The 26,608-nt window shown below is 47.2% G+C and overlaps 1 protein-coding gene across 2 annotated transcripts in view; it reads left to right on the forward strand.

Moving 5' to 3' along the window:
- The window catches only part of SYN3 (synapsin III), a 447,511-nt gene that overhangs the window by 349,844 nt on the left and 71,059 nt on the right, over positions 1–26,608 (forward strand). The window contains exon 7 of one of the 2 annotated variants that reach the window (XM_004743091.3): positions 26,142–26,204. The exons of the other annotated variant lie outside the window; for it this stretch is intronic. Within the exon in view, the coding sequence (XP_004743148.1) occupies positions 26,142–26,204 (63 nt within the window). The remainder of the gene's footprint in view (positions 1–26,141; positions 26,205–26,608) is intronic. 2 annotated transcript variants of the gene reach the window in all.

Below are 26,608 nucleotides of genomic sequence, written 5' to 3' on the forward strand. Positions count from 1 at the left end.
TAGACAGAAATTCCAGTGACTTTTCATTTTCTTCTCTCATTTTGTTATCAGAGGAATTGTGGAGCCCACCCCCAGGCCTTCTCTTCAACCTTCTTTTCTCCAGCCCCTTTTGGGCTACACTTGATCAGCACAATGAGAAAAGTGCCTAAGTCCCCCAGGGCAGGCCAGGTGACCCTGCTGCTCCAACCAACCCCAGATGCCTCCACATGAGTCATCTCTCCCAGCCCAGCTCCCCTCACTTCTCTTTATTCATAAAGAATTTACTTTGTGAAAGAAGAATTTAAACTTTAAATTATATGAGGACACTACGTGGAACATTCTAGAAACATAAACACCACAGGGAAAGGGGGAAAGGCAAAAGGACTTGCTCCCTGCATCATGGAGCCTTTTAAAACTTGATCTTGCCTGTCCACTCTCTCCAGAGGACTGAGTCCCAAGGCCGAGGGGGCAACAAGTGTGCTGAGGCAGGAGCTGTGGGTCTTCTTTAAAGATACAGAGGTTCCCAAGGGACAAGTGGGCTTCCTGACTTTTTGGGAAAATACTCCTCTGTGTTTGTACAGGGGGACCCTGGTGGTAAGAAGAGATGAGTACGTGTGTGTGTTCAGTGTGTGAATCTTTCTGTGATAACATCACGGAGCTTCCAAGACTGTCTCTGTGTGTCCATGTGTCTGGATGTCTTAGTATGATGATGTGTATCTGGTGTGTGTCTCGGGGCATGGGGACCTCCATGTTTCTAGATAGATGTGTGTATGTTTTCTTCAACTTCTGCATGTGGGACTGTCCCTCTGTTGTGAGGTTTGGGTGGTGTCTCCACAGAAGTCTCGGCTTCTGGGATGTCTGTGTCTCTGTGTGCCTGACGGATGTGTGTGTGTGTGTGGATGTGCAGATGCACGTGTGTGTACAGGGCCAAGGGTGCATGAGTACTTACAGAAGCCACAGCGAGTATACATGCTGTCTCCGCAGAGCAAGCCATCTGTTTTCCTGGTTTTGTTTTTCTCCTCCCCATGGGCTCCAGACCCCACTTGAAAACAAAGGGAGCTTAAAAAGCGCAGCCCTTCCTGTGTTCCCAAATGTTCAGAATGCTGCGGTGAGCTCACGCGGTGCCAGCTTGGATGCCCAGCCCTGCCACTGCCGCAGGAAGCCACCAGCCTGCTGGGCCACCACCACCCACTTACATAAGCCTTTGGGAGGAGCGTGGGCAAGAGGGAGGGGCCCATAGCTCACAGCACCCCAGCTCCTGAGCCATTACTGGGTCCCACCAGAGACCTGACAGCCCACGCGGGGTGCAGGTATCCCTGGGGTCTTCCTTCAAAGAGGAGGGCTCCCTGGGAGTGGTGGCAGGGGACACACATGGAAATTATTACTAACCAGGTATCCAGGGAACTAAATTTCCAGCTTTACCATGTCAGTTCCATGCAGAAACCAACGTTTTAGTCATTGGAACACACATTTACTAAATACCTACTATGTCAGGCACCATGAAAGTAAGACTACTCGGCTTTGCCCTCCCAGGATTTATTTCCCCCACTGCCCCTTCCCCAGGGGCCCCTCAGGGTCCTCCAATGTAACATGAGGAAGTTGAGCTGGACTCCTCCAAAGCCTCTTCCAGCTGGGAAAGTCTGTGATTCTTAGAATGGCAGCTTGGTGACTCTACGCTCCTGTGCTGCTTCTCCCTTCACCGTTCCCTGATTAGAGCAGGTCAAGTGTCCCCTTCCCTCCCACCTCTGTGGATGTTCATCCACATTCCTCCCTCCCCTCCTTCCCTCTGAAAAACAAGCTGTCAGTCCTTCACTCAGAAGTATAAATCTCTCCTCTCCCTTGTCTACACTTTCATGGGGTTCCCAGGCTTCATCTCATCCCATCTCCTGCCAGAGCAGTCAAAGCCCTCCCAGGCCTGGCTCCACCCAACTTTCCCATCTTGGGCCCCACATCATCTCCCCCCTGCCCCTGTGCCCCGCCACACTCTGCTACATGCACGCCCTCCTCCCTGCCCCGGCTTCTTCACAAACCATTCCCTCTAACTGCCTGGAACACTCTTTCTTCCCCACCCCAACCAATTCCTATCTTTGGAGATCCTAGTCAAACTTCAAGGCCCATCTCAAACACCTTGTTTTTCATCAGGCCTTTCTTGATCCCTCCTGTCCCTTCCCCGGGAGATGGGAGTCGTCCTTTTTGAAACCTTTTCTATGATGCTGCATAGTTGGCCTTTCCTTTGGTCATCTGTGTCTTTGTCTATTACCCTAAACATGACTGAGATCCTTGAAACTGATGGTCAGGAAATGTGTCTTTCTTGCACTTAAATCCCCATGCAGGGCCTATCGCAGGTGTCCTGCAAGTATCTGCACAGTCCAGTGGTCTAGGTGTGGGACTAGTCACGGAATATCAAGATCTGGGTATCCCGGGTGGAAAGAATGGCATTGCTGGGGAAGGAAGTGGGCAAAGAGGAAAAGAGGGACCTCAGAAATCACAGCCCAGTATTCAACTCATTACTGTCCCTGTGATGGGACTGAGACCTTCAACACCTCCCATACCCTAAAGGGCCTGAAACTAGGGAGAAAGTTCATGAATGCTGAAGTGGCCTATGTATTCCATCCAGATCACAACTTTTCCCAAAACAAAAAGAAAGGGAGTGTCATGTGTCAGGAAGACTGTGGGCCAGTAGTGGTGGGCCAAGGGTGGCAACCTTGAGCACCTCTGGGCCAACAATTGCCTGGAGCCAGCTGGAGAGATGGGAGTGGGTGGTGGCAAATAGAATTACATGTCCCAACCAAAAGAAGCTGGTCATGCCTCCAGAAACATGGGCACGTCAGTGGCGAGATCCCCAAAGATTATTTAAGAAAAGCCTTATATCCAAGTTTTCATATAAAATCCACTTTATAAGTGTTGGCAAGTTATTTAATGAAAAAAAAATCAATAACACCAGGTAGGCCCAAAGAAAGAGATCTGCAGGCCACATTCAGCCCATGTACTGCCAAATCAAGACTACTACTAAGGTCCGTGCCAAGTTTACTGAGTAATGTGATTGTGACTGACTCCCCGCTGAGGCAGTCTGACACCCACTCAAACTAGAGAAAATGTCTCCTGTTCTGCTAAACCAATCATGGGTGCAGAAAGGGAGCTGATGAGGGGTAGAAGAATGTCTGGAATGTCTTCATGCTCCTTGAAGCCAAGATCTTTGCTTCCCTTGGGTGCCATGATGATGCTACACCCTCCCAGGGGATCAGTCACTGACCAGCTCCTCGGAGCATGCAGGTTTGCTCTCCTCTGGCCCCAAGCTTTCTCATTACATGGTGCCACCTTTCTTTCTGTTTGGGGGAAAGTTGTGTTCTAGGGGGAATATGTAGACCACCTTAATACCTGTGATCTTTCTTCCCAAGTTCAGGCCCTTTTGGGTATAGGAGATGTTACCTTGGGTATCATAACCGAAAGGACAGACAGAAGGCTTGGATCAGTCACCACCTTGCTATGACTTGAACAAATGACTTCCCCTTTCTGAGCTGCGTGTTCTCCTCTGCACATTGAGTAGACTAGACTAGAGCACCTTTGTGGTGCCTTCCAGCCCCTGGCCAAGGAAGTGTTAACCCTTGATCCCATGAGGACTGGACCCCACGCTGTGGCAAGAGGGAATTCCTATCAGCAGTGCCCAGGCCTTGCCCCAACCTCACACCGTCACAGCTTCCTGCAGGCATCTGGCCACCAACGGGCCAGCCACAGTCCTTACATCCCTTTGCAAAGAGTAGTAGCCACACTTTATCAGAAGTATGGAGTAGGTATCAACTGTTAGAAGGCTGCTGGACAGGGCCTAGAGGGGCTTGTTGGGAGGAATTGTGAGGAGTTGGCCCAGGGGAGAAGCCAAGGCAGCTAGAATGACAGGATGGCACCCCAGCAAATGATTTCCAATGGAAATGAAAGTATTCCAATATTTTAACAACTGGTATAGCCAGGCAGGTGCATATGCACTGATAGGTACTCAGCCCTTGTCAGAATGCTGCCCTTCCTGTGTACAGCAATGCCGACCCAGATGCCAGCAACAGATTGGAAAGTGAACCCTCCTCCCAGCCTCTGGGGACCTCACGGAGCCCACTCCTCCCTCACAAGCTTGCTTCACTCCAGGGCCCCCACCCCAGGCCTCCCTGGGCATTGGCAAAGAGCAGGCACCATTCCAAACCCTGACTTCATGCTGACCATCAAATCCCCAAGCCAGGGAGGGAGCAATGATGTCATTGTCCCTGTGTTTCAGAAAAGCAATAATCAGACTCGGAAGAGGATCAACTTTCAAGGCAGAAGGCCAAACAGTTTATCTTGGCAAAGGCCTCCAAGGATTGCCTCATAGAAAGAAAGGGTTGGCATGCTCATGTGCATCATTTATTATGAGCTGGGAATCCGCAGTGTCCTTGGAGTCAGGAAAACCTCGGGGACCCTATTGAGATGGAGGATGTCGAATCTTAAACAAATGACCATTAGTGTCATCTCTTACCGTCAGAACCCTCTCTAGGGGAAGGAGGGGGCACCTCAAAGCTCAAGGAGGAGCCTCTTGGCACAACAGAGTTGTGCCACCCCACCCTGGGCCGGAGTCCCCTCTTATTATTATAAAGATGTCACCAGTTTTCTCAATTTGAACAAGTTCCATGAAGGCCAGAGACCTTGTTCACTACTGTATCCTGGCATTTTGTATGGAGTTAAGAAACCAATCAGTATTGGCTGAATGAATGGCAAAAGGAATGATCAGTGAATTAGGAAAAGTGTTCCTGGATTCTAGGCATCGGGGTCGGGTGGGAAGTGTATCCAGGTTCACCACCTGGGCTTGAGCAGGCAGGTGGGGGGAGGAGAGGTGTTGCCATTGATTGGTACCGGTGTGCGTTACATATCTTCAAGGATCTATCCTTTGACAACCTCTGACTCCTTTCTTCCCCTGGATCATAGATCTTGTCTTTGCACTTCTGCTAAAGTCTTTATGCTTACCCTTAGAGCTATCTGGTCAACCTTTCGAAGTTTAAACACCATTGATAAGGCTCCACTTCTGGCAAATATGTTTGAGAAGAGCAAGTCTCCCCCACCACCCATTCTAAATCATACTTCCGCTGGGCTGTATGTAATCTGAGCTCAGTCACTTCAATGACCTTGAGCATGACACTTCACCCTTCTGGTCCTCAGTTTCCCCTTCTACAAAAAATACATATAAAGTAGAAGTGTTCTGTGTACTTAACTTTTAGAGGGCAGTGTCACCACCCCCTTTTAGAAACACAAGAAGCCCACTGAGCCTCTCCTTGAGAAATACAATTCCTTAAACGTAGAAGGGAACATTTTTGTACCTAGTTTCCAGAAGTCCGCAGCCCCTTGCAGCTGGTGAAGGAGCCCAGGGTCAGAGCCTTTTGGACTTGCTGAGCTGTAAGTCCTTCTTGGCCCTGACTTTCTGGAATGTTAACCCAAGTGTGGCTGTGAGAAAATACATTCCAGCTGCCCTTCTCCCCGGTCACCTCAAGCCCCCCTCTGAGCTGCCCCTCATGGGTGAAGGAACTTGGGCTTCACTAATGGCCCCAAACACAGCCCTTAGCTTCTCAAGATCCACACCTCAACTCAATAAAGGTAGGCCTCACGGAAATGAGGCAGGAAGTGAAAGGAGCTCCAGGCAGCTCAGCCCTAAAAGGAATTTCCTCTCCTCTGCTTCTCCTTCCTATTTGGTCTTTCAAGATTTTGACAAAGGTGGAAACAGAGGAGGGAAAAAAAGTGCTGAGACTTTTTTTGATCGAGGTCCAGAGAAAGAGGTGGAAAGGTACCACAAAAATAGAGAGGTCAGGCATGGGGACACAGGGCAGGGGACACTGACGAGCATGGGTGGGGCCTCAGTGCATTCTCCAGGACAAATTGGACTTTTCCAGCCCGCTGATTTTTGAAAGCTGTTTCCGAAGCTGGACTAATCCAGCCCAGCTGTGAGATGATAAGTAAACAGGGCCTTTGTGGAGATCCAGAGCACCCCTTCTTAGCTTGTACTTCCAGAGCTCACTCCATCCTTTCTGCAGGGAAGGCAATGAGGTGTCAAGGTCAGGCAGGTGAAGTTGAACCTGAGTCCGGGTGCAGCCCTACCTGTCACCACTCTCAAACCTGGCTGGTGTCACCTGGGCATCAGGATGCTCACACAGATCTGAGTAAAGATGCCTGCCCCCCTTTCTGTTAGCTGGGTAAACTTAGGTGTGCTTCTTCATCTTTCTGAGGCTCAGGGTTCCCATCTTCAAAATGGCCACAGTAATTCCTATGTGGTAGAGTTACAGGGCAGTATAAATGAGAAATAAAAGTGAAAGTCCTGCAGGCAGTGTTCAACCCAGAACTGGCCTCTCTTGGCTATACCCATAGCTCCTTTATCCTTCTCTCTGGAGGAGAGACTAACATATGTGGAGACCTTGAGTGAATTAGGAAAGAGACAACCCCTCTGAGGGGGGTGACTTGGAAAAGGCTGCTTTCCTTCAAGCTGAAAAAGCAGTCTCCAGTGCCAGATGCACACGTGGCTCAGTAAATGAATACCCATTCTGCCTCCCCTCACCAGCCAGGCACCCTGGTGCAGACCACCACCCACACAGCTGTGAGCAAACAGCAATCGCAAAACCCAGCTGCCCTGCTAGCCCTTGGGCTGAGAATTTTTTCTGATAGAGCTCCAGTCCTTTAGCAACGTCACTGATCCCCTTTTAAGATGCCTAGCAAGTGTTAAAATTGGAGAAAGGCATTTTTACCTGGGTTCCTGGTTCATTCCTGCCCTAAGAAGGAGGCAGAAGGAGGCAAAGGTAGCCAGGACCCAGCCTTACCTTGCCCTCAAGACAGTGCTGTGCTGCCCCACTGTTCTAAAGGGGCAGCCCCTGCCCTTTAACTCGCGGGAACTCTCCTGCTGCTCTCATGCTAGCCCCGAGCGCACCAAGCTCAGAACCCAGCATCACTTTTTTTTTTTTTTTAAAGATTTTTTTATTTATTTGAGAGAGAAGAAGCACGAGAAAGGGAAGGTTTAGAGGGAGAAGCAGACTCCCTACCGAGAAGGGAGACTGATGCAGGACTCGATCCTGGGACTCCAGGACGCTTAACCTACTAAGCTCAAGACAGACGTTTAACCTACTAAGCCACCTAGGCACTCCCAGCATCACATTCGTTGCACTGTCTTGGCCAAAGAAAGTCACAAGGCCATCCCACATTCAAGGGGTGGGGGGAAATAGACTCCATCTTTTGTTGGAAAGGACCTGTAAAGTCACATTGCAAAGACGTGGATATAGGGAAGCCAATAACTGGGAACATCGGTGCAAGCAATCTACCACGAGTTGGGACTGTGTCTAATGCTACTGGAGCCTGTGTTTTCGAAACCAAAATTTGGGATTTAAGAGCCGATCATGTGACACAATATTTTCAAATGGGGCTGTCTAGGAGGCACAGTCATACTTGCAGCTCCACACCACCCTAACACAGCCCAGCCCAGCAGCCTCTCCTCAACACATGTTCCCTGATGATCTGGCCACTTTAAAAAACCTGACATTTTAAACAAGGATGAAACTCCTGTGTACATTTTGGGATCAAAGGCTGGTTTTCATTAGCAGTCCCTGAACCTTATAGGACTTCAGATCTAGAAGCCATTTAAAGTGATATCTTTTATTTTATAAATGAATAAATTTAAGAGGTAAGGTAACTTAGCCAAGATCACATGGTCCGAGAAACCAATGTTTCTCAAAACTTAACATTGTACACAAATCCCCTGAGCATCTTGCCAAAGGCAGCATCTGGCCAGTAGGTCTGGGGTTGGGCTGGGGTTTTGAATTTCTGACAAGAGCCCTGATACCACTGGTCCAGGAACCCCACTTTGGGTATCAGAGCTCAACAGATCCTGGAGAGAGGAGATGATAGGTAGACACCTGCGTTTAGATCCTCTTTATTCTTTTGCATTCCTTCACTTCGACCCATTTTACCAATGAGTAAACTACAGTTCAGAAAGGAAGTATTGGCTTTGGACCAACTCCCTGAAATTTTGCAGACAAGGACCCGCTTTCCTCCATCAGTAAGCAGCTGTCAGGGAGGTGAGCTCAAGAAGCCGTGGACCACTTTGAATTTCCGGTTCCTCGACATAGGGGTGTTCTTCCCGGCTGCGACCTCAAGCTGTGGGCCATCTTTTCACTTGTTGGGGACTCATAGTGCTGGCCCAAGGGTCTTTAAGTCCCAAGAGCTGGGATTGTCCTGTCTGGTTAGTGATTTAGGAGCTTGGCAGCCTCTGTTGTTCTATTATGTGGCCTCTGAACATTCCGTCCAACGGCCTGTTGGCACGCCACGCATTTTCAAAATGAAAGGAGGAAAAAATGAACATTGCCCTTGCTCATTTGCCTAATCTAAAAGCGTCAAGAAGCTTTTTTTAGAAGGGGGAAAAACATCATCCATTCTGAAATGGAGGAAGCATCTCATCAAGGAACCAAGAGAGAGATGGAGACATAAGTTTCAAGGGCTGGCATATTAATGGACAAACCCTGTGCCTGGCCTGTTTTTTCCCATCTCCTTTCAGCTCAGAAACCGCTGCCTTTTTGGAAGCTCTTGTGCTAAGAGGAAATTGCTTTTTCCGAAAGGGAGAACCAACCCCCCCTCACCCACCTCCGGCACTGGTGTCCTGCAATTTCACATCAGTTTAGACCAACCCGCAGACATTTATAAAAGGGCTATGTGATGGATCAGGTGTTGTGCAGGACTGAGTCATTCCTTCCTCAAAGATTTCATGATCAGAGACGGCCCTGTGCTGTACATTCACCCATTCGCTCAACCATCGGCTATTACCAGGAATTGGGCCGGCTCCAGGGATAGGGAGGGAGGAAGATGGGCATGGTCTGGCCATACCTCGTCTAGCCGGAGAGGCAGTAAGTAATTCTTATTGACCTATCACAATAAGGAATTACTTGTCGTGACAAGAAGCTGTAATTGAGCCTGATGCTGGGAAAACAAAGATGAAGGAGATCTTGTTGACATCCATCCCTCCCTTCTGTCCCCGGGGCCACTGACTTAGCTTGGGTCCTCTACCTGCCCCCATCCCTTCTCCCCAAGCACACCCACACCCCTTACATCTTCTAGATGTGAGCTTTCCCAAATGTGAATCTAACGGTGTCAGTCTCCTGCTACAGATTTCTCCCTGGACTCCCTGTCATTTGTGGGATTCGGTCCAAACCTCTCAGAATAGTGTACATGGCTTTTCACAATTTGGCTCCAATCTACTTTTCAGCCCATGATCCCCCTTCCTCTTCATTCATCCTCTCTCACAATGAGGGACATCCTGGGGCCATCCTAGGGCCCCTCAAAGCCACTCAGAATAAGGGAGGCCTCTCTAAAACATGTTGTTTTATTATGGAAATTTTCAAAGAAAGTAGAGAAAGATGATGACCATCCATGTCCCCATCACTGCAGTGCATGCCCAGTCTTGTCACCTCTACACCCCCAGGATTATTTTAAAGCAAACCCAATCCTTTTATCTGAATATACTTCAGGGTGTGTTTCTGAAAGGCAAAGACAATCCTTCAGTTTTTTGAGACACCAGGTTTATTTTTTTGAAATTCCAGAACAGGATAACCACAGTTGTGGTACAGGTTTAATTTGTACATCTAACAAACCATTGTTGTTAACACACACACACACACACACACACACACACACACACACGACTGTGTGTATATCCTCATTTGGAAAAAACATTAATGAGCCCAGCCCAAATTTGAGGGTCTTGTTAAATATGAAACCCTGACCAGCCCTGCTGTCCCAAGATCACCCTCCACTGACCTTCTACTCCTGCAGTTGCCCTGATGTTTCCTAAGTCCTCCAAGAATTTTCACACCCTTATGCTTTTTCTTTGGGGACACTCTGCCTGAAAAGCCTTTTCTCCACTTGGCAAACTCTTATTTAACCAGCAAAGCCTGGTGTAAATGTCTCCTTGTCCATGAGACTTCTTCCAGCAATCCCTCTCCCTCACAGATGATACTCTTCTTTGCTTCTATAGCATTTCCTTCATAATTTTCTTGAATGTTTACATTATTGAGTTGAAATCATTCGTTTATAGATCTTATAATAACCTGTGAGCCCCTGAGGGTAGGGTCCTCTCTATGAGAGGCAGTGTTCCCAAATCATGGACTCTGGCCTCCGCCAACGTGGGCAAGATGTTTAATTCAGTCTTCAATATTTCACTTGCGAATTAAGGATGATAACAGCAGAATTAGGATGAATGCTCAGGAGGACGAAGTAAGAGGGGCCCATTCAGCTGTTGTGGAACCTGCCTCGTGTAGACACCGAATAATTTTTGGCCTCTATAATCCGTGGCCAGCATGACTCCTTCCTTAAAGGAAGGAAGTCCTACATCCAGAGACATGTCTTAGTCTTCGGCACAAGGTCCCAGTGTCTGCTCGGGTCCTGATAGTTTTACCCTCTGGGAGAGATGGTGGAAATTTCCCTGCTCATTCCCTGCAACGCTGCCCTGGGCTCCTGCTCAGCCCTCACTTTCTCTCTCTCCATGCAGGAGAGCCAGTCCTGGGAACCATGCCCCTTTCCCTCAGGGTCTCCTCCATAGACCTGGACAGTGTTGTTCTCCCTCCACCTCCCAGCTGGGTACAAAGGAGCACTCCCCTCTTCTCCCACTCGCCCAGAACCCGAGTCATCCAGCATTCCCTGGAAACTTCAGGAACTGGGAATTGCCATCTTCCAGGCCATTTGTGACCCTGGGTGGGTCTCACGGCTTTTCCTTCGGCTGCATCCACTTGCACACCTTCAGTGGAGAACTTACGGAGACTCGGCCCCATTGCCCTCCCCCGACTGTTGTGGAGATGCTGTCCCCATCCTGCTTGGGCACCCACCCTTCTCCCCGGGGCGCCTGATCCGTTGCAGAGGCGTGGAAGGGAGGCTGAGAACAACCCTCAAACCGACCCTCCTCTCCCCACATCTCTGCTCCTGCAGGCAAGTGGAGGTGAAGAATCTGCCTGCTATCTTCTCTGAACCCTGGGGTGACATTATCTGGCTTTAAAACAGCCTCACCGCAAGATTTTGAGACCAAGTTCCTTCCTTTATCCAAGTGAGCACTCCCCTACAGCACACTCCCAAACGGAGAGCAGCGTTTCCACCTGGTGGCTGTTCTCACTTCCACTAGAACAGGCAGAACTGGGATGGCACGGTGGCCTTGACCACTGTGGCTGTGACTGTTGTCTGCCTTCTCCCCCCTCTCACTCTTCCCTGTCCATTTGCACGTGTCCAGGGTTTTTGTTTGGCTCCAGCGGAAAATACGGAACAGCACTGAGCAGAGCGTCTGTCTCGGGCAAGCCCCAATAAAAAACGGGCACAGTTTTAAAGCTTCCCACCATTATTCCTCAGGGAACAGTATTTTTTTTTTTTTCAACGTTTGTCTGAAACTTGCAGAATAAAAGCCTCCTTGGAGGCAAGGCGCTGCTCCCATGGGACAGGCACAGCGTGTGTTCCATAGAAAACATTTTTTTTTTTTTTAAAGTGGAGAAGACGGGGGCTGGGGCAGAAATACTTCTGAATTGGCAAGAGGGCCTCACCCCAGAGTTTAAGGCTTGGTTTTGAAGCTTCATTCTGGAGCATTGGGCAAGTACCTTCTCCCTGCATCTCAGTTTCCTTATTGATGAAGCAAAGGCAATGCTTTCCCTCTCTTAACATCTTTCGCATAACCAGAGAGGCAGGGTGCCTGTGGCTCAGTCAGTTAAGTGTCTGCCTTCAGCTCAGGTCATGATCCCGTGGTCCTGGAATAGAGCCCAATAACGGGCTCCCTGCTCAGCAGGGAGCCTGCTTCTCCCTCTCCCCCTGCCTTCTGCTCCCCCTGCTTATGCTCTCTTAAATAAATGAATGGATGGATGGATGAATGAATAAATAAATAAATAAGTGAATAAATAAATAAATACAATCTTTAAAAGAAATAAATAACCACGGAGGCAGAGCAAAGCGGGGGCTGGAGGGTGCTAGTTGGAGACATGACCCTGCACAGGATCTCTGTCTCTCTGACCTATATCCTCGTATAGGGAAGAAGTTCTGTTGTGCGGATTGGTCCCAACCCACGTCTGACCGCCTCCGGTAGGACAATGCTTATCTTACTATCAGATCGGGCAGGAAACACCAGTGTATAGTGCCATGAGGAAGAGTAGGCAGGGGTGAGCTTCGAGGGCTATCAGATCCCTCCATGGTGTCCAAACAGAGCTCTTGATTCTAGGCCAGGAAGGAGCCAGAAAGACCCTCATCCACCTCTGTCTTCAGGCTCAGATTCATCACCTCGGGACAGCCTTCCCCATTGCTAACACACATCCATCGACTGCAGACCTTTGGCCACATGGGTCACCCCTTAAACCCTTGCCAGCCTTTAACTTGGAAGACCAGGTTGCTCTTGGCAGGTGTCACCTTGGAAAGCCTGGAGCAGGGAGATGGGGAGACACAGAAGCAGTTGGAGAACAGCAGGAGGTTAAGAATAATACCAACAGCTAGCATGGTTCCAGCCCTCCCTGACATGCACAGCCAAGTGCTTTGCACAGAAAAGTGAAATAACTTGCCCAAGGACACACAGCTCGGCAATGGTAGAGCCCCGTGCTCAGCCCAGACAGCTGCACCCAAGTGCTCACTGTGCTTTGTATTCTCCTCCATAGATGGAAGGAAGCGGGAAGGAGAGGCTAAAGGAAGGGTGGTGCCCTGGTGGGGCCCAGATAAGGATAGAGATACCAAAAGTGTACTGAGCTCCTGGAACGATGGGAAGTTCGATGCCAGGGAGAGAGCATCTCTAAAAGTAGCGCAGTTGGTCAGTACTGATAATGATGGTGGTGGCAGTAATGAGAATATTTATATTTATACAGCTCTCAGCACTCTGTTCCTACATTCATTTGCTGAGTTCTATCAACATATACTGGCCACCTGCTGTGTGTTGGGCAAACAATGAACAAAATGAATACTGGCCTTGCCCTCATGGAGCTCAACAATAAACATGAAAATAAACATATAAGGCCAATCACAATTTTAGCTTTGGTGGTAGGATTATAAAATCCACCCCTCAAAGCTTCCTCTCTGAATGGTTTCAAAGGTACCCATAAGTGTTTGGATAACTTAGGTCATTTTCAGAAGGGAAGGGATAACGGGTTTGTAAGGAAAAGGGAGAACCAGGGGTAACTTTCTTTCTCTTATTCTACTCATGGATACCCCATACCAGCATTTCTTGAAACTTCCTTCTTTGGTTCCTAAACATCTTTCTTAGCCCTTCCCTTTATCAGCTTGTTTATGGGATGACAAAGTCAGTAAGAATGTGCTAGAAGCTGAGGTCTTGCTTGCTTCAGTAATTGGCCCAATGATCTGGCTCAGGCTCTCTGTTTGCAAGGGCTGAAGAAACAATGGGGAGTAGAGCAGACAAGGCAGGATGCAGATACCTGCCAGCCAGTGTTGGTTTACCAGTAAAAAAATCCGCTTCCCTCCCAAATAGTATACATTCGTGAGATGCCCAGCTGGCTAATATAATTCTTTCTGATCCAAAGTATTATCCTTGTTCACTGAAACTTGCTAAGACATTCATTTGCCTTCATGGTTTGCAGTCACTGGAAATACACAACCAGACCATTCCAAGGTGTATTTAAAAATCAGGCACCATCCACACAATGGAATATTATTTGGCAATAAAAAGGAATGAAGTCCTGACACCTGCTACAGCATGCATGAACCTGGAAAACATTATGCTCAGTGAAAGAAGTCAGTTGCAAAAGGTCATGGGCTGAATGATTCCATTTATACGACATTTCCAGGATATGCAAATTCATAGAGACAGAAAGTAGAGCATAGGCTGCCAGGGGCTAGAGGGAGGGGTGACTGGGGAGTGACTGCTAATGGACATGGGATTTCTTCCTGAGTGATGAGAATGTTCTGGAGTCAGATGATAGTGATAATATTTGCACAGCTCCGTGACTATCCTACACTGAATTTCTACTATAAAAAGGTGAATTTTAGGGTGCCTGGGTGGCTCAGTGGGTTAAGCCACTGCCTTCGGCTCAGGTCACGATCTCAGGGTCCTGGAATCGAGTCCCACATCGGGCTTTCTGCTCAGCAGGGGGCCTGCTTCCCTTCCTCTCTCTCTGCCTGCCTCTCTGCCTACTTGTGATCTCTCTCTCTGTCAAATAAAAAAAAAAAGTCTTTAAAAAAGGTGAATTTTATGGTATAGAAATTATACCTCAATAAAGCTGTTATTAAAAAAGAGTTGGGAAGGGGCGCCTGGGTGGCTCAGTGGGTTAAGCCTCTGCCTTCGGCTCGGGTCATGATCCCAGGGTCCTGGGATCAAGCCCCGCATCGGGCTCTCTGCTCCGCAGGGAGCCTGCTTCCTCCTCCCTCTCTGCCTGCCTCTCTGCCTACTTGTGATCTCTGTCTGTCAAATAAATAAATAAAACCTTTAAAAAAAAAAAAAAGTCAGGAAGCCTGAGTGGTTCAATGGGCTAAGCATCTGCCTTCGGCTCAGGTCATAAACTCTGCTTCCTGGGATTGAGCCCCATGGTGGGCTCCCTGCTCAGCAGGGGGTCTGCTTCTCCCTCTCCCACCACCCCCACCCCCCACTGCCACCAACTTGTGCACTTGAGCTCTCTCCCTTTCCGAAATAAATAAATAAAATATTTTTTAAAGTTGGATACTATCATTGCAGCTGTAATGGGTCAGAGCTCTCTGTATTAAATGAAATGCTATGCAAGATTTACAGGATAAAAACCAGACAGTATGCCATCATCAGAGGCTAAGTATATTTCTGTACTAGAAAATAATGCATAGAGTCATTTTTTATGTAAGGAATATCTGATCAATCCATCAGTCAACTTAATGATAATTTTTAAGTCATTTCAAAGCAATTTTTACATTAAATAGTACAGAGATGAACACTTTGAAAGAAATGTTCGTAACTACATCCAGTGGTAATCAGGGGGTTTTGCCCTAGGATGTGAATCCGCTGGTTCAAATTATCCTGGAAGAATTTCAGCTTGGGATTCAGCTCTCCAGAGCATGTATTTGACATACAAACGCAAATCTTCACAATCCCTTGAATTGCTGGTGCGCCTCTGCCCATTTACAGAAAAAGCAACCAAGACTTGAGAGGCTAGGAGACTTGTCCCTGGAGTACACCTGTAGGAAGGGACAGCAACAGACTTCAAAGCCTGCATTGCTCTTCTTTCTCATGCTGTGGCGTTCCACGAATCGGCTTCCCCAACCCAGAGAAAATGCTATCTCCCTTCGCTCCTAGCCCCAAGTAAGCAGTGCTTGTTCTAGACAACACCAACAGGTGTACCTTTAAGCAAAGCTTTAGATGTATCTTTAACCTTAAGACATCACAGTGTGGATATAAACTGAAACAAAGAAATGCAGACACTCCTGTGGTGTGATTATTCTGGAACTATCTTCTGAAGTCGCTAAGAAGAGGAACGATGTCAGGGCTCATCGGACTTGTCACAGGGGTTTTTCCCACCGGGAAATGGAACTGAGCAGCCTGTGAGCAGAAGAAAGTGACATGGAAACCCCCGGCAGTTGGAAATGCCATGGCGGAGAGTCTCCACGGGATTCAGAGTAGTCTTAGACGCTTCGAGTCAATTCAGATGGTCCCCGATCCACAGTTTCACGGGAGATGTTGTCTAAACCATGAGCAGCACTCAGGAGAATCCTCATGGGAGACAGGCTGGCGGCCCGAGCCTGTTCTGTGCCATAAACCTCACGGTGAGAACCAGCAAAGCATATCTGCGGACAAATATTGCCATCCTATCGCTTTGTTTATTTTTGACTATTCCGTTTCTCAGGGAAACAGGAAATGTAAGAGAAAGGAATGTTTGTATTTTTGTAGGGCAGGTTTAGTTTAATTTTTCTAAATATGCCACCGGTATTTTTCCAAGACACACCAAATGTAGGAGGAGGTGATGCAGAGGGTTCAGAGGTGGGATTCCAAGGGCAGAGAGCGTTAAGCTGGCGGGGGGGGGGGGGTGAAACCACGGAACTCACTCAGCAAACATTTCCTGGGCCCCTCCTTGGGTCTAGGGCAGTTTCGAGAATGAAGAAGGCAGTCAGGGTCTCTATCTTGGGCACTTGGGTGGGTGGAGGGCCCAGTGACTGAGGTTAGGATATTGGAGGAAGAGAGCATTTTGGAGGGGTTCATAAGGTTTCTTGGAAATGTTGAGTTGGAGGTGCCTGTGAGACTACCTCAGGGCTGGGTGTAGGAGGCAGGTTTATAATTCAGGAGAGGCCCCAAGGGTTCAATGATAAGCAACAACAGACACAGATCCACAGCTCTTTATAGGCTTATAGTCCAGTGAGGGAGTTAGACATTTATCCAGCAATCACAAAGACAAATTAAAAATGGCAGAAGTGCTAGGAGAGAGACAGAGGTGAGCCGGCCATGACCTAAGCAGGGAGCTGAGAGCCAGCTTTTTGAAGAAGCAACCTTAGAGCTGAGATCTGAAGCATGGCTGGGAGGAGCTGGGACAGTGTTCCAGGACAATGAAAACAGCATGTGCAAAGGCCCTGCGGCTGGAGGGAGCAAAGCGAGTATCAGGGCCAGAAAGAAATCCAGTGAGTCTGGGATAGAGAGGCTATTGGGGGAAAATGGGTGAGATGGGGGTAGAAAAGAAGGCAGGGACCTGGTCACACAGAGCCCTATAAGCTGTTGTCTCAACTTGTTTCAGTCATCTAGGTGGGAATTTATGGATTTGTCACAGCAGTAGAGAATTGGAAAGGGCTATCAAAGGTCATTGTATCCATTCTCCTCCCTCCAGACAGGAGTGTCTTTGTGTGCAGCTTGCGTTCCAAGGAGATTCTGTCAGATACTGCATAACGAGGCTAAGGTTTATCAAGCAGCTGCCAGGATATTTCTGTTCTCTCTTCTGAATGAGTCTTTTTTAAATGCCCAAAACAAACCCTGCTTCTGGGCTGCCCCATTTCTGTCAAAGGCTTCATCAGGCTCCCTGCTCACAACACGGACATCAGGCTTCCTTCTCCTCTCTTCTCCCCTTCCTGTATCTGAGAATTGAATGCGTCCTGTCTATCCGCATTTAACGTTCCCCCTACCCGAGTCCCCAGGATCCCAGCTGTGAAGGGAATAGAATGGGAACTAGTGTGGATTGCTGCCCTACTACATGCCAGTTTATACATCTCCTATCTCAGTGTTAGCCTCTTCACTGGCAGTGAGAATTTAGTGACTCACATCTATGATAACGTTGATTCTTCAAGGATCTTCCTGTTTGGCAGATGAGGAAACTGAGTCACAGAGCAGTCAATGATTTGCCCAAGGGTTCATAACCATAGGTATTGGAACTAGATGTGAAACTTGGGGGTCCCTCCGGCTCCAAAGCTCGTGCTACTCCTACCATTCCCTGAACTGCATGATTATTAGAGTAGCTGGCCTTGTCCTAATGAGTCTGCTGGCCTCCACCCACCTGCCCAAGCAAATCAAATGAGTGGACCCTGTTTCTGGGCACAGGGGAAGCACCTGATGGTGCAATGAATGATTATCTAGAAGTAGTACCGTGTGGGAAGCAGGGCACTGAGCTCTGGCCAAATCCTAGCTCCCCCACTTTCTTACTGAGGCAAGAAACTTCACTTCTGTTGGCCTTCATTTCCTTGTTTGTAAAACACGGGTAAAAATAGGAGCTATCTCATAGAAGTATCAAGAGATTTAGGTGAGGTGATATAGTTAAAGGGCTTAGCACCATGCCAGCCACACTGTAAGTGTTCTAGAAAGGGGAGCTGCTGTTACTGCAGCCTTCAGAAGGGTCTTCCTAAACCTGGTTTGTATATGACTATCCTCTGCACACAAACCCTCAATGGCTGCCCAGTGCCCACAGAGTGCATCCCGAACTCCTACCTCTGATGCAAGCAACCCCCAAGCTTGCCACTCCCTATATTCCTACCCTAGTTCACACTGCTTCCCCAGCAAGCATCTGCACAAACCAGCCTTATCAACAGCTTGTCCCCAAATCCTTTCTGATTCTACTTGTTAGCACATGATACCTCTCCCTGCCAGGGGAGGCTTTCTCTAACACCCATCCAACAATATACTACCATGCACAGCGTCTACTATATCCAGTCCTCGTGTGGAGCCTGGAGATACAGTGGTAAATAAACCAAAAGAGACTCTTAACTCTAGGAAACAAACTGAGAGTTGTTGGAGGGGAGGTGAATGGGGGATGGGGTAATGGGGTGACAGGCATTAAGGAGGGCACGTCTTGTGTTGAGCACAGTGTTATATGTAATTGATGAGTCATAAAATTCTACCTCTGAAACTAATATTAAACAAACAAACAAACTAAGCACCTTCTTTTGTGCGAGCTCCTATAGGGGAGTGGAGAGATGGACACAAAGGAAATGAACATATAATTGCACTTGGTACCTAGCACTATGGAGGGCAAGTTCAGAATGTGATAGAGAAGACAATAAGAAACACCCACTTTAGACCAGTGGCCAGGGGAAAACTCTCTGGAGACAGAGCATTTCAACTGAGACGCCAAACATGAGAAGGGATTGGCCTTGTCTCAATCTAATACGTGCCCTGCACAGTACTTGCCAGCCACATGGTTCTCACTCAACTAGTGTCCACTGAATTGATTTGAATTAATATTATATTATTGATCATTAGGCAGAGTCTTTCAGAGAAAGAGATCAACATGTGCAAAGGCCCTGTGGCTAGAGGGAGTGTGGCCCATTGAGTAAAAAACTGAAAGTCCTGTGGGTTAATACATAACTAGTAGGCAGAGGTTGGGGTGGGTAGGAGGGAAACACAAAAACAAAACAGAAGAAGCAAGAACTAGATCAGGTGGAGGCTTATAGGCATGAAATGGACACCTAGCTCCTCACTGAAATCTTCCCAAGCTTCTTTAGTCCTTGACTTTTTTCCTCCTCCAGACTCTTTCTGGCCTTGTTTTCTCCATACTTAGCCAGGACTGGACACTGAAAGTGTTTAAATCTCCAGAGACTCATGAATGCAGAGAGAATTGCCTCCTTCTGGGGGAAGCTGCAGAAGGCCCCTCAGAGCCCAGCTTTCTAATTCCATGGCTTGAAGAGAGTGCTATAGTACTAATCTGGGCTCCCGCTGCTCTGACTCCACCCCCACCCCCACCCCCCCCAAGAGAACAGCCAGCAGGATGGCTGGGCCACCCCTACTTATTTTGGCTTCTTGGGAGACTGCTGAATAGAGCCCTTATCAGGGTGGGGATCTCTGGTTTCAAAAATTGATCTGCCTCTTCTAACAGGATGTCAGGCCTCTCACGCCATTGGGCAGTGCTGAACTCTGGGGCCCCGGGGGCATGTGAGCAGGGACAAGGAGCCTGCCAGAGGCTGGTGCGGCCTCCCATCCCCAAGGGGACTAAATAAAGCTATTGTTGGGAAGAGAAGAGAGAAAATAGCCGACAAGATGTTTTTTGTCCTCCATGACCTGTGTTAGGGGAGGGGCTGGCCTGTTGCAAATGAGTGGAAATGGGACTGGCCCTTGGAACACAGCTGAACAGCTAGGGAAGGGAAAGAGCTTGAAAGGGGAGAGAAGCTCCACCATTCCTCACCTGCCTGACCTTGGGAAAATGGCTTGTCTCTGATCTCTTACTTGTCTCATGGGGAAAGGAAGGTGCTATCATATGTAGAGTGCCCAGTACCATTCCTGGCTATTATAAGACACTCCAGAAATGCCATTGTCATTAGCCTGGGAGATTGTATGGCGGGCTGCACCCACTTTCATTTCCTGAGCCCTTAGAAACCCCTTGAGAAACCTACCAGAATGTCTTCAAATTCTGGCAATTTTCCCCTTGAAAAGTTCTTGGCCTGCCTTCTAGGAAGTAGCGTTATGTCCCCCAAAATGGGTCTGTGATTAAAGGAGCAAGACTGATATAAAAAGAAGGTCAAGCAAAGCTTTATTTCGCGCCAAGCATCAAGAATCAAACTGACCGGCCAGGGCGGCACCTCTTACAGAGAGGGAGATCCTTTTCTGTTTCACAGACTAGCTTTTAAGGGCAAAGGCCATGCGGTTGGGCCTGGCCACGCACAGGTGGCCAATGAAACTGTAACACACAGAGGAAACCCCACAGTGATGCTAGGTGACCAATTGAATTACAATTTACCCTAGTAGACATTTGAACTAGCCTATCACACCTTGGTTAGGATTGGCACCCAAAAGGTGCCCAGAGGGCAGGGCCCATACTCCTTGGTGATTAGGGAGACAGTATGCATCCCCCCACTGATCCTATGTTTCCACCTGCCCTGACCCACCCTTGTATTTGAGCTTTGTTACCTGGGGCTGGTTTCTGGGACTTGTTTTTAAGTAAGTCCCCTGGGGGAAGGGGAGCAGGGACTGTTTAAGGGTTAAACTATGTTATTGTTTTAACCTTGATGGAAGCCTCTGGCTAAATAGGTCCTTGCAATTAGGACACTTGTTTGTAAGGATACCTGCACAAAGATATTTGGTAGTCTTGTTTGTAGTAGCAGAGAGAAAGAGAGACAGACAGACAGAATGTTACACAAATGTCTATTAATAGGTAAACGACCAAAGAATTACAGCACCCGTGTCCTGTGGAATATTGTGAAACTTTAAAACTATTGGATTAAGGATATACCTACTGAGGTGGGAGAAGAAGTGTACATGGCCTGATATTCAGTGAGAAGAACCATTTTAGAAAAAACAAAGAGCAACCTCAACCATATATATATTTGCAAAGATTAAGGATAAAAAGCAATGGGCAGGAGTATGCACTAGACACGCCAGGCAGGTGAGATCCCCAACCCAATGGAATGGGGAAGGGAATCTAAGAAAAATTAAAAAGACCATGGCAAAATAGGAGGGAAAAACTTAGGGTATAATGTTAAATGAGAAGATAGATGTCAAATTCTACCTCTAAGATTATTGCAGAACATTCCATTTTTTAACTGGACATATAAATGGGGATTATAAAGTAATATGGACCAATACAAACACTGACTTGATTAGATGATGAGGTTGTGGAGATTCCTCATCTTGGGTTTCTATGCTCATTTGAACACTATTATTTCAATTTTTTAAAGCATCACTTTAAAAAAAGAGAAAAAAGAAAAACTCGGGAGTATCTCCTCTTTCTCCACCATCCCCAGGCCAGCCCCGGCCCAACCAGTGGTACTTGGTTTAGTTGTAATCAATTCCAAATTGGTCTATGGCTTGTTAGTGTCTGCAAATACAATCTATGTCTCCTACAGCAAGCAGGTCACTCTCCTTTTCCAGATCTGAACTATTTCCCCACTGCCCATCCAAGAGATCTAGACTCTTGCCTTCAGCTTTGAAAGCCCCCAGCAACCTGGCCCCAAATTGCCTCTTTCTTCTCTCCAACACCAGCCTAGAGCCTTCCCATCCAGTTCTAAAAAGAATGCTATTCCCAGGGTGCCTATGTGTCTCAGTCCATGTGTCAGGTGATGTGTCCAACTTTTGCTATCAGCTCAAGTCTTGATCTTAGGATTGTGAGTTGCCCTGCACTAGACCACACTGGGCATGAAGTCTACCTCTCTAAAACAAGAAATTTTGGCTCTGTCTCCTGTGTCCTGCATAGCATAAAACACAGTGTCAGCCACCTACTTCTCACTCCAGTGAATTCATTTGATTCAATATTATTGTATGAATCATTATAATTAGAAGAATTTATTGTGCCCTAGATACACATGTGGTCCCCAGGGAAGTGTGCCTTGGTAGACAGAGTGCTTGATTGAGAGTCAAAACTCATGGCCTTGACTTCTTTTTTATTTTAAGATTTTATTTCTTTCTTTATTTATTTTAGAGATGGTACGGGCTGAGGAAAGGAAGAGAGAATCTCAAGCAGAAAACTCGCCAAGTACAGAACCCAGTGCAGGGCCCAATCTCATAACCCTGAGACCATGACCTGGACTGAAATCAAGAGTCAGACACTTAACTGACTGAGTCAACCAGGTGTCCTAAAACTTATGGGCTTGACTTCTCATTCTGCTATTGTGGGGCATGAAAACAATCGCTTTTACTCTTTGGGCTTCAGTTTCTAGGAGGACACACACATGTATTAGTTTCCTGTTGCTGCTCTAACAAACTAAGCTGTCAAAAAGAACACCTCTTTATTATCCCACAAATCTGTAGATTAGAAGTCCAAGCTGGCATGTCAAGGTGCTCTGCTTAGGGTCTCATAAAGCTGAAATCAAAGTGCCAGCACATTGTGTTTTCCTCAGGAGCTCAAGATCCCCTTCCAAGCTCATTCCTGTCAGGACAGAATTCAGTTCTTTACAATGAGGTACACCTAGGGCCCCCATTTCCTTGTTGGCTATCAGACAGGCTCCACCTTTGGTTCTGGGAGGCTACCCCCATTTCTTCTCAAGTACCCCCATCTCAAAGCAGGAATAGTGTGCTGAATCCCTCTCCTGCTTTGACTCTCTGCTTCCCCCTTTTGCCACCAGCCTGAGATGGTACTCCACTCCTAGGGTCTCATGTGATTTGATTAGATCCTCCCAGATATATCCATATTTTAGGGTCACATGAGCCATATAACATAAAACAATCCTTATATGGCTTTGTATAACAATCTCATCACATTTGTGGCCTCCAGAGATTAGAGTGGGACACCTTGGGGAGCATTCCTAGAAATTTTACTTCCCACCACATGGAAACATGGGGTCTAGACAAGATGATTGCTAAGTTCCTTTAGATTTCCCTTGTTGGACTTCATTTCACCCCCTGCCATACTATCACATACTGCCAAGCAGCAACCTCTGCTCTCCTTCCTCCTTCATCTAGCCTTTCTTCACCTCTGTCCTTACTACCATGAACTAGTGTCAGCTCCTTCCTCCCCTCAGCCCTACTTTACACTTTGAGTTTGAACCTCCCCTGAGTGCTAAGCAGTATGACATTCCTTATTTCATTTCTTCTTCCCACAATCATCAAGTAAGCTAGGCAATATCATTCCCATTTTGCAGATCCAAGAACTAAGTTTTAAAAAGGTTAGATATCTAGCCCCAGATTAGAGAATAAGTTTAACTCCAACACCCACATTCTTTCCAGTACCCATCAGCATGAGGGAAGAAAATGAGACCAGAAGAAGTGGAGGGGAAGACAGAGCACACCCATTCCCCCATCCCACATGCTCCAGCTTGAAATGAGATAGAGATAAAGCCCCAGAAGTGACCTGGGCAGTTCTTGGATGGCTGGTGGTGTCCGGAGTCTGTTAATGAATGGCTGGGTATGACAACTCTTCTGGGGAATGAAAGCCACTTGGTGAAAGTGCACCCATTCATTCCACTTCACATCCCTTGGGTTGGTAAAATTTAATTCTTTCAACCTCAGGTGTTGGGGGCTCTTTCCCTGCCTGTGAGAGCGTAAGTCGGTATAACTACTTTGGAGAGCAAATTTGGCAATACCTGGCAAAACTGAGAAGAGCGTTGCTTAGCCCTAGCAATTCTGCTCCTGTGCATGTGCCCTGGAGAAACTCCCCTGCACATGCAGGGGGGATGCACTAGTATCATTTATTGGAAAAATAGAAATCACCTAAATGTGTATCAGCAGGAAGTAGACAAATGGTAATGTGTTCATATACTAAAATACTATGTAGCTGTAAAAATCTAATCCACATAGAGGAGCCGTATAGAGGAGCATGCATGAATCTCACAAATATAATGTGCTTAAAAAGATCATCAAAAATAGCTTGTTTCGATACCACTACATAAAGTTTAAACATGTGTACTGTATATTGTTTGAGAATCATATAGTTAAAATATGTTAATAATACTTAAAATATGAATAAGTGTGAGGCAATAATAAACATATCATAAATAAAATTATATCATGATGATTACCTCTGGGTGGGAGAGAAGAGAGTGCAGTCAGAAAGTCTATCAGGGATCTCATCTATGTGGGCAGTGGCTTATTTCTTAAGTGGGGTGATGGCCATGATAATGCTCTTTAAGTCTTTTTCATATGTGAAATATTTTGTAATAACTATTAAATGGACAAGTAATCACTACCAGGAATATGCTTAGCACAGAACAGTAAGTGGAAAGAGCAGGAAGCAGAAGTGGATATTCAGTATACTCCCAAGGTAGAACAAATGGGAAGAAAAAAAAATGTGGATTTTTAAAAAAGAAGACCATTTTGGAAGGGAGGGGTGTAGGGGGAATAGGTAAGCCTGGTGGTGAGTATTAAGGAGGGCACGTATTGCATGGAGCACTAGGTGTGTTGCATAAGCAATAAATCTTAGAACACTGAAAAAATAAAATTTACCAAAAAGGTAAAATAAAATGTTAAAAAAAAAAAACCAACAGATAATACATCTGTTGAAAGTCTGAGGATGATCTTTATTGTCTTCTGTATAATAACAATATAATACTTCATTACATTTTCCAAAATTTTTACATAGTGAGTACATACTGCTTTTGAAATCAAAATCAAATATTGGCCTTTTTTAAAAGATGCATTTGTTCTCTCTAAGCACCAAGACATGATAAATTATAGCCTGGGGGTGCCTGGGTGACTGAGTCATTTGAGCATCTGACTCTGGGTTTTGGCTCTGGTCATGAGCTCATGGGTCATGGGATCGAGCCCCATGTCAGTCTCTGCACTCAGCAGAGCCTCTGTTTGAAGGGTCTCTCCCTCTGTTTCTCTCCCCCACTTGTGTGCTCATGCTCTCTCTCTCTCTCTCTCTCTCTCTGTTTCTCTCAGATAAATAAATCTTTTTTAAAAAATCAGCATCAAAAAGGGGAAAATTTTTTTATTCAACATCTACTACAGGAAGCCCTGAGCTAGATCTTAGTGAAAACCTTTCACATCAGGCTTGGAGTCTGACAGGCCCACCTTTAAGCCCCAGTTCCACCCATTCCCAGCACCCACCTTGAGTCTCAGAGTTCCTATTTGTGAAATGGTGATTAAAAACCTTCCCTGCTTACCTCATGGAGCCATTGCATGGGTACAATGAGATGAGGCCCATCGAATGACTCTGTGACCCACAGCAGACCCTTCAAAGCACCTACAGCAGCACCTCCATGTCAGACTAGACTCTGGGCACCAAGAGAGAAGAGCCAGTTTCTTCCTCTCAAGGCAGCCAGAGAGTCAGTACAGACAGCACTGTCAGGGACAACCCAGGACCAAGGACAGATGGCCCAGAGAGTGGAACATGATTACCCATGGTCAGGTAGATCCAAGTAAGGGGACTGAAGTTACTACTAAATAATTAGAAGGGAAAACTTTTACCCTCAAGCACCTCCAAGTAGACTTGTAGACACCAAGCAAACTCATCTCAAACAACATATGAACAGTTAAGGGAGGAAATGCATAGCCTAAGTTTGAACCTGGTGCCCTTACTTCCCAGCTGAGTGACCATGGTCCTGAGTAAGCACCTAATCTTTTGAGCCCCTCTCCTCCTCTAAAGAGAAGCATGCATGCCTCCTAGGTCTTGCTGAGAGGACTGGTTGAATGAAGCACAGACTCCTTACCAAGCACCTTCTCTGGGCCAAGCTATGTTCCTGGAGCTAAGGACACTAAAGGGAACAGCGAGACAAGTAGCATGGCTCTCGAAGGGAGATGATACACAGCGATTGCCCAGAACAGTGCCCAAAAGGGTGCAGCCAATACATGTCTGCGCCACTGTTAAGAAACTTCATAGGGTGGCCTGGAGAGGGCTTGGGGGGAGGGAGTGTGTTTCAAGATACATGAAGGTTTTTGAGGGATGATGTAAGGCAGAACCATGGTGGGAGTCACGAAGCTGTGGTTCATTGGGTACTTAAAACGTAAAGGCTTCACATGTAATAATTTATTTGATCCTCGCAGCAATCCTGTGGGATGGACACTCATCGTCCCCATGTTACGGGTGAGCAAATTGAGCCACAGATCATGTAAAACTCGCCTAAGGTTGCACAAGTGGTGAAGCCAGGATCCGAAACCAGTCGCTTTGTTCCTTCCTGCAATCTCTCGGTGGGTGCCCCAGGCAGGCTGCTTTTAAGTGCTCAGGGCTTCTTTTGGAAGCCCAGATCTCTGGCATTTCGTGCATTGGAGCTGCAGCAGGATGACCATCTGTCAAAGCGTTCTTGTGGGGATTCTGGGTAATAGCAGATGACTGAATCTTCTACAGAACAGGCGGAGCCCAGTGTCTCTCGGTGGCAATACTCTGGGATGCTAATGAGTGATTTCCTCTTGTCTCTTACAGCTCACAGCGCCCCACTTCCCTGTGGTGGTCAAGCTGGGACACGCCCATGCCGGAATGGGAAAGGTATGAGAAGCAGCTTTTAGACCCACATTCATACCCATACAGCCTCCCCAGCCTGCTTGTTCCCCTCTCCCTCTGTCCCCTGCCAGCCCCACCTTGGCTCCATGGCCCAGAACAGTGTTGGAGGAGCCCAGGATGCAGGATGCACCCTGCCCTCCCCACCCCTTGCCAACCCCCCCGCCAAGCTCCTGTACCATGAGTGTCTCTCTAGCTCAGTCTGTACCCACTGAACCCTGCCTGGAGTTGCTAGCTAATTGTTTCCTATGATTGTGGATTCAGAGCAACGAATGTAAATCATTTTCTAGATGCTGATTCTTTTGTTCCCATCCTCATTTCCATGGTGGCTCTCTAAACTCCAGTCTTACTCACGTCCCCGCCACACCTGCGGGGCCAGGACCTAGAAGAAG

This window comes from Mustela putorius, unplaced genomic scaffold, assembly GCF_011764305.1.
Source record: "Mustela putorius furo isolate JIRA1106 unplaced genomic scaffold, ASM1176430v1.1 tig00000738_pilon_pilon_pilon, whole genome shotgun sequence".
Classification (NCBI taxonomy): domain Eukaryota; kingdom Metazoa; phylum Chordata; class Mammalia; order Carnivora; family Mustelidae; genus Mustela; species Mustela putorius.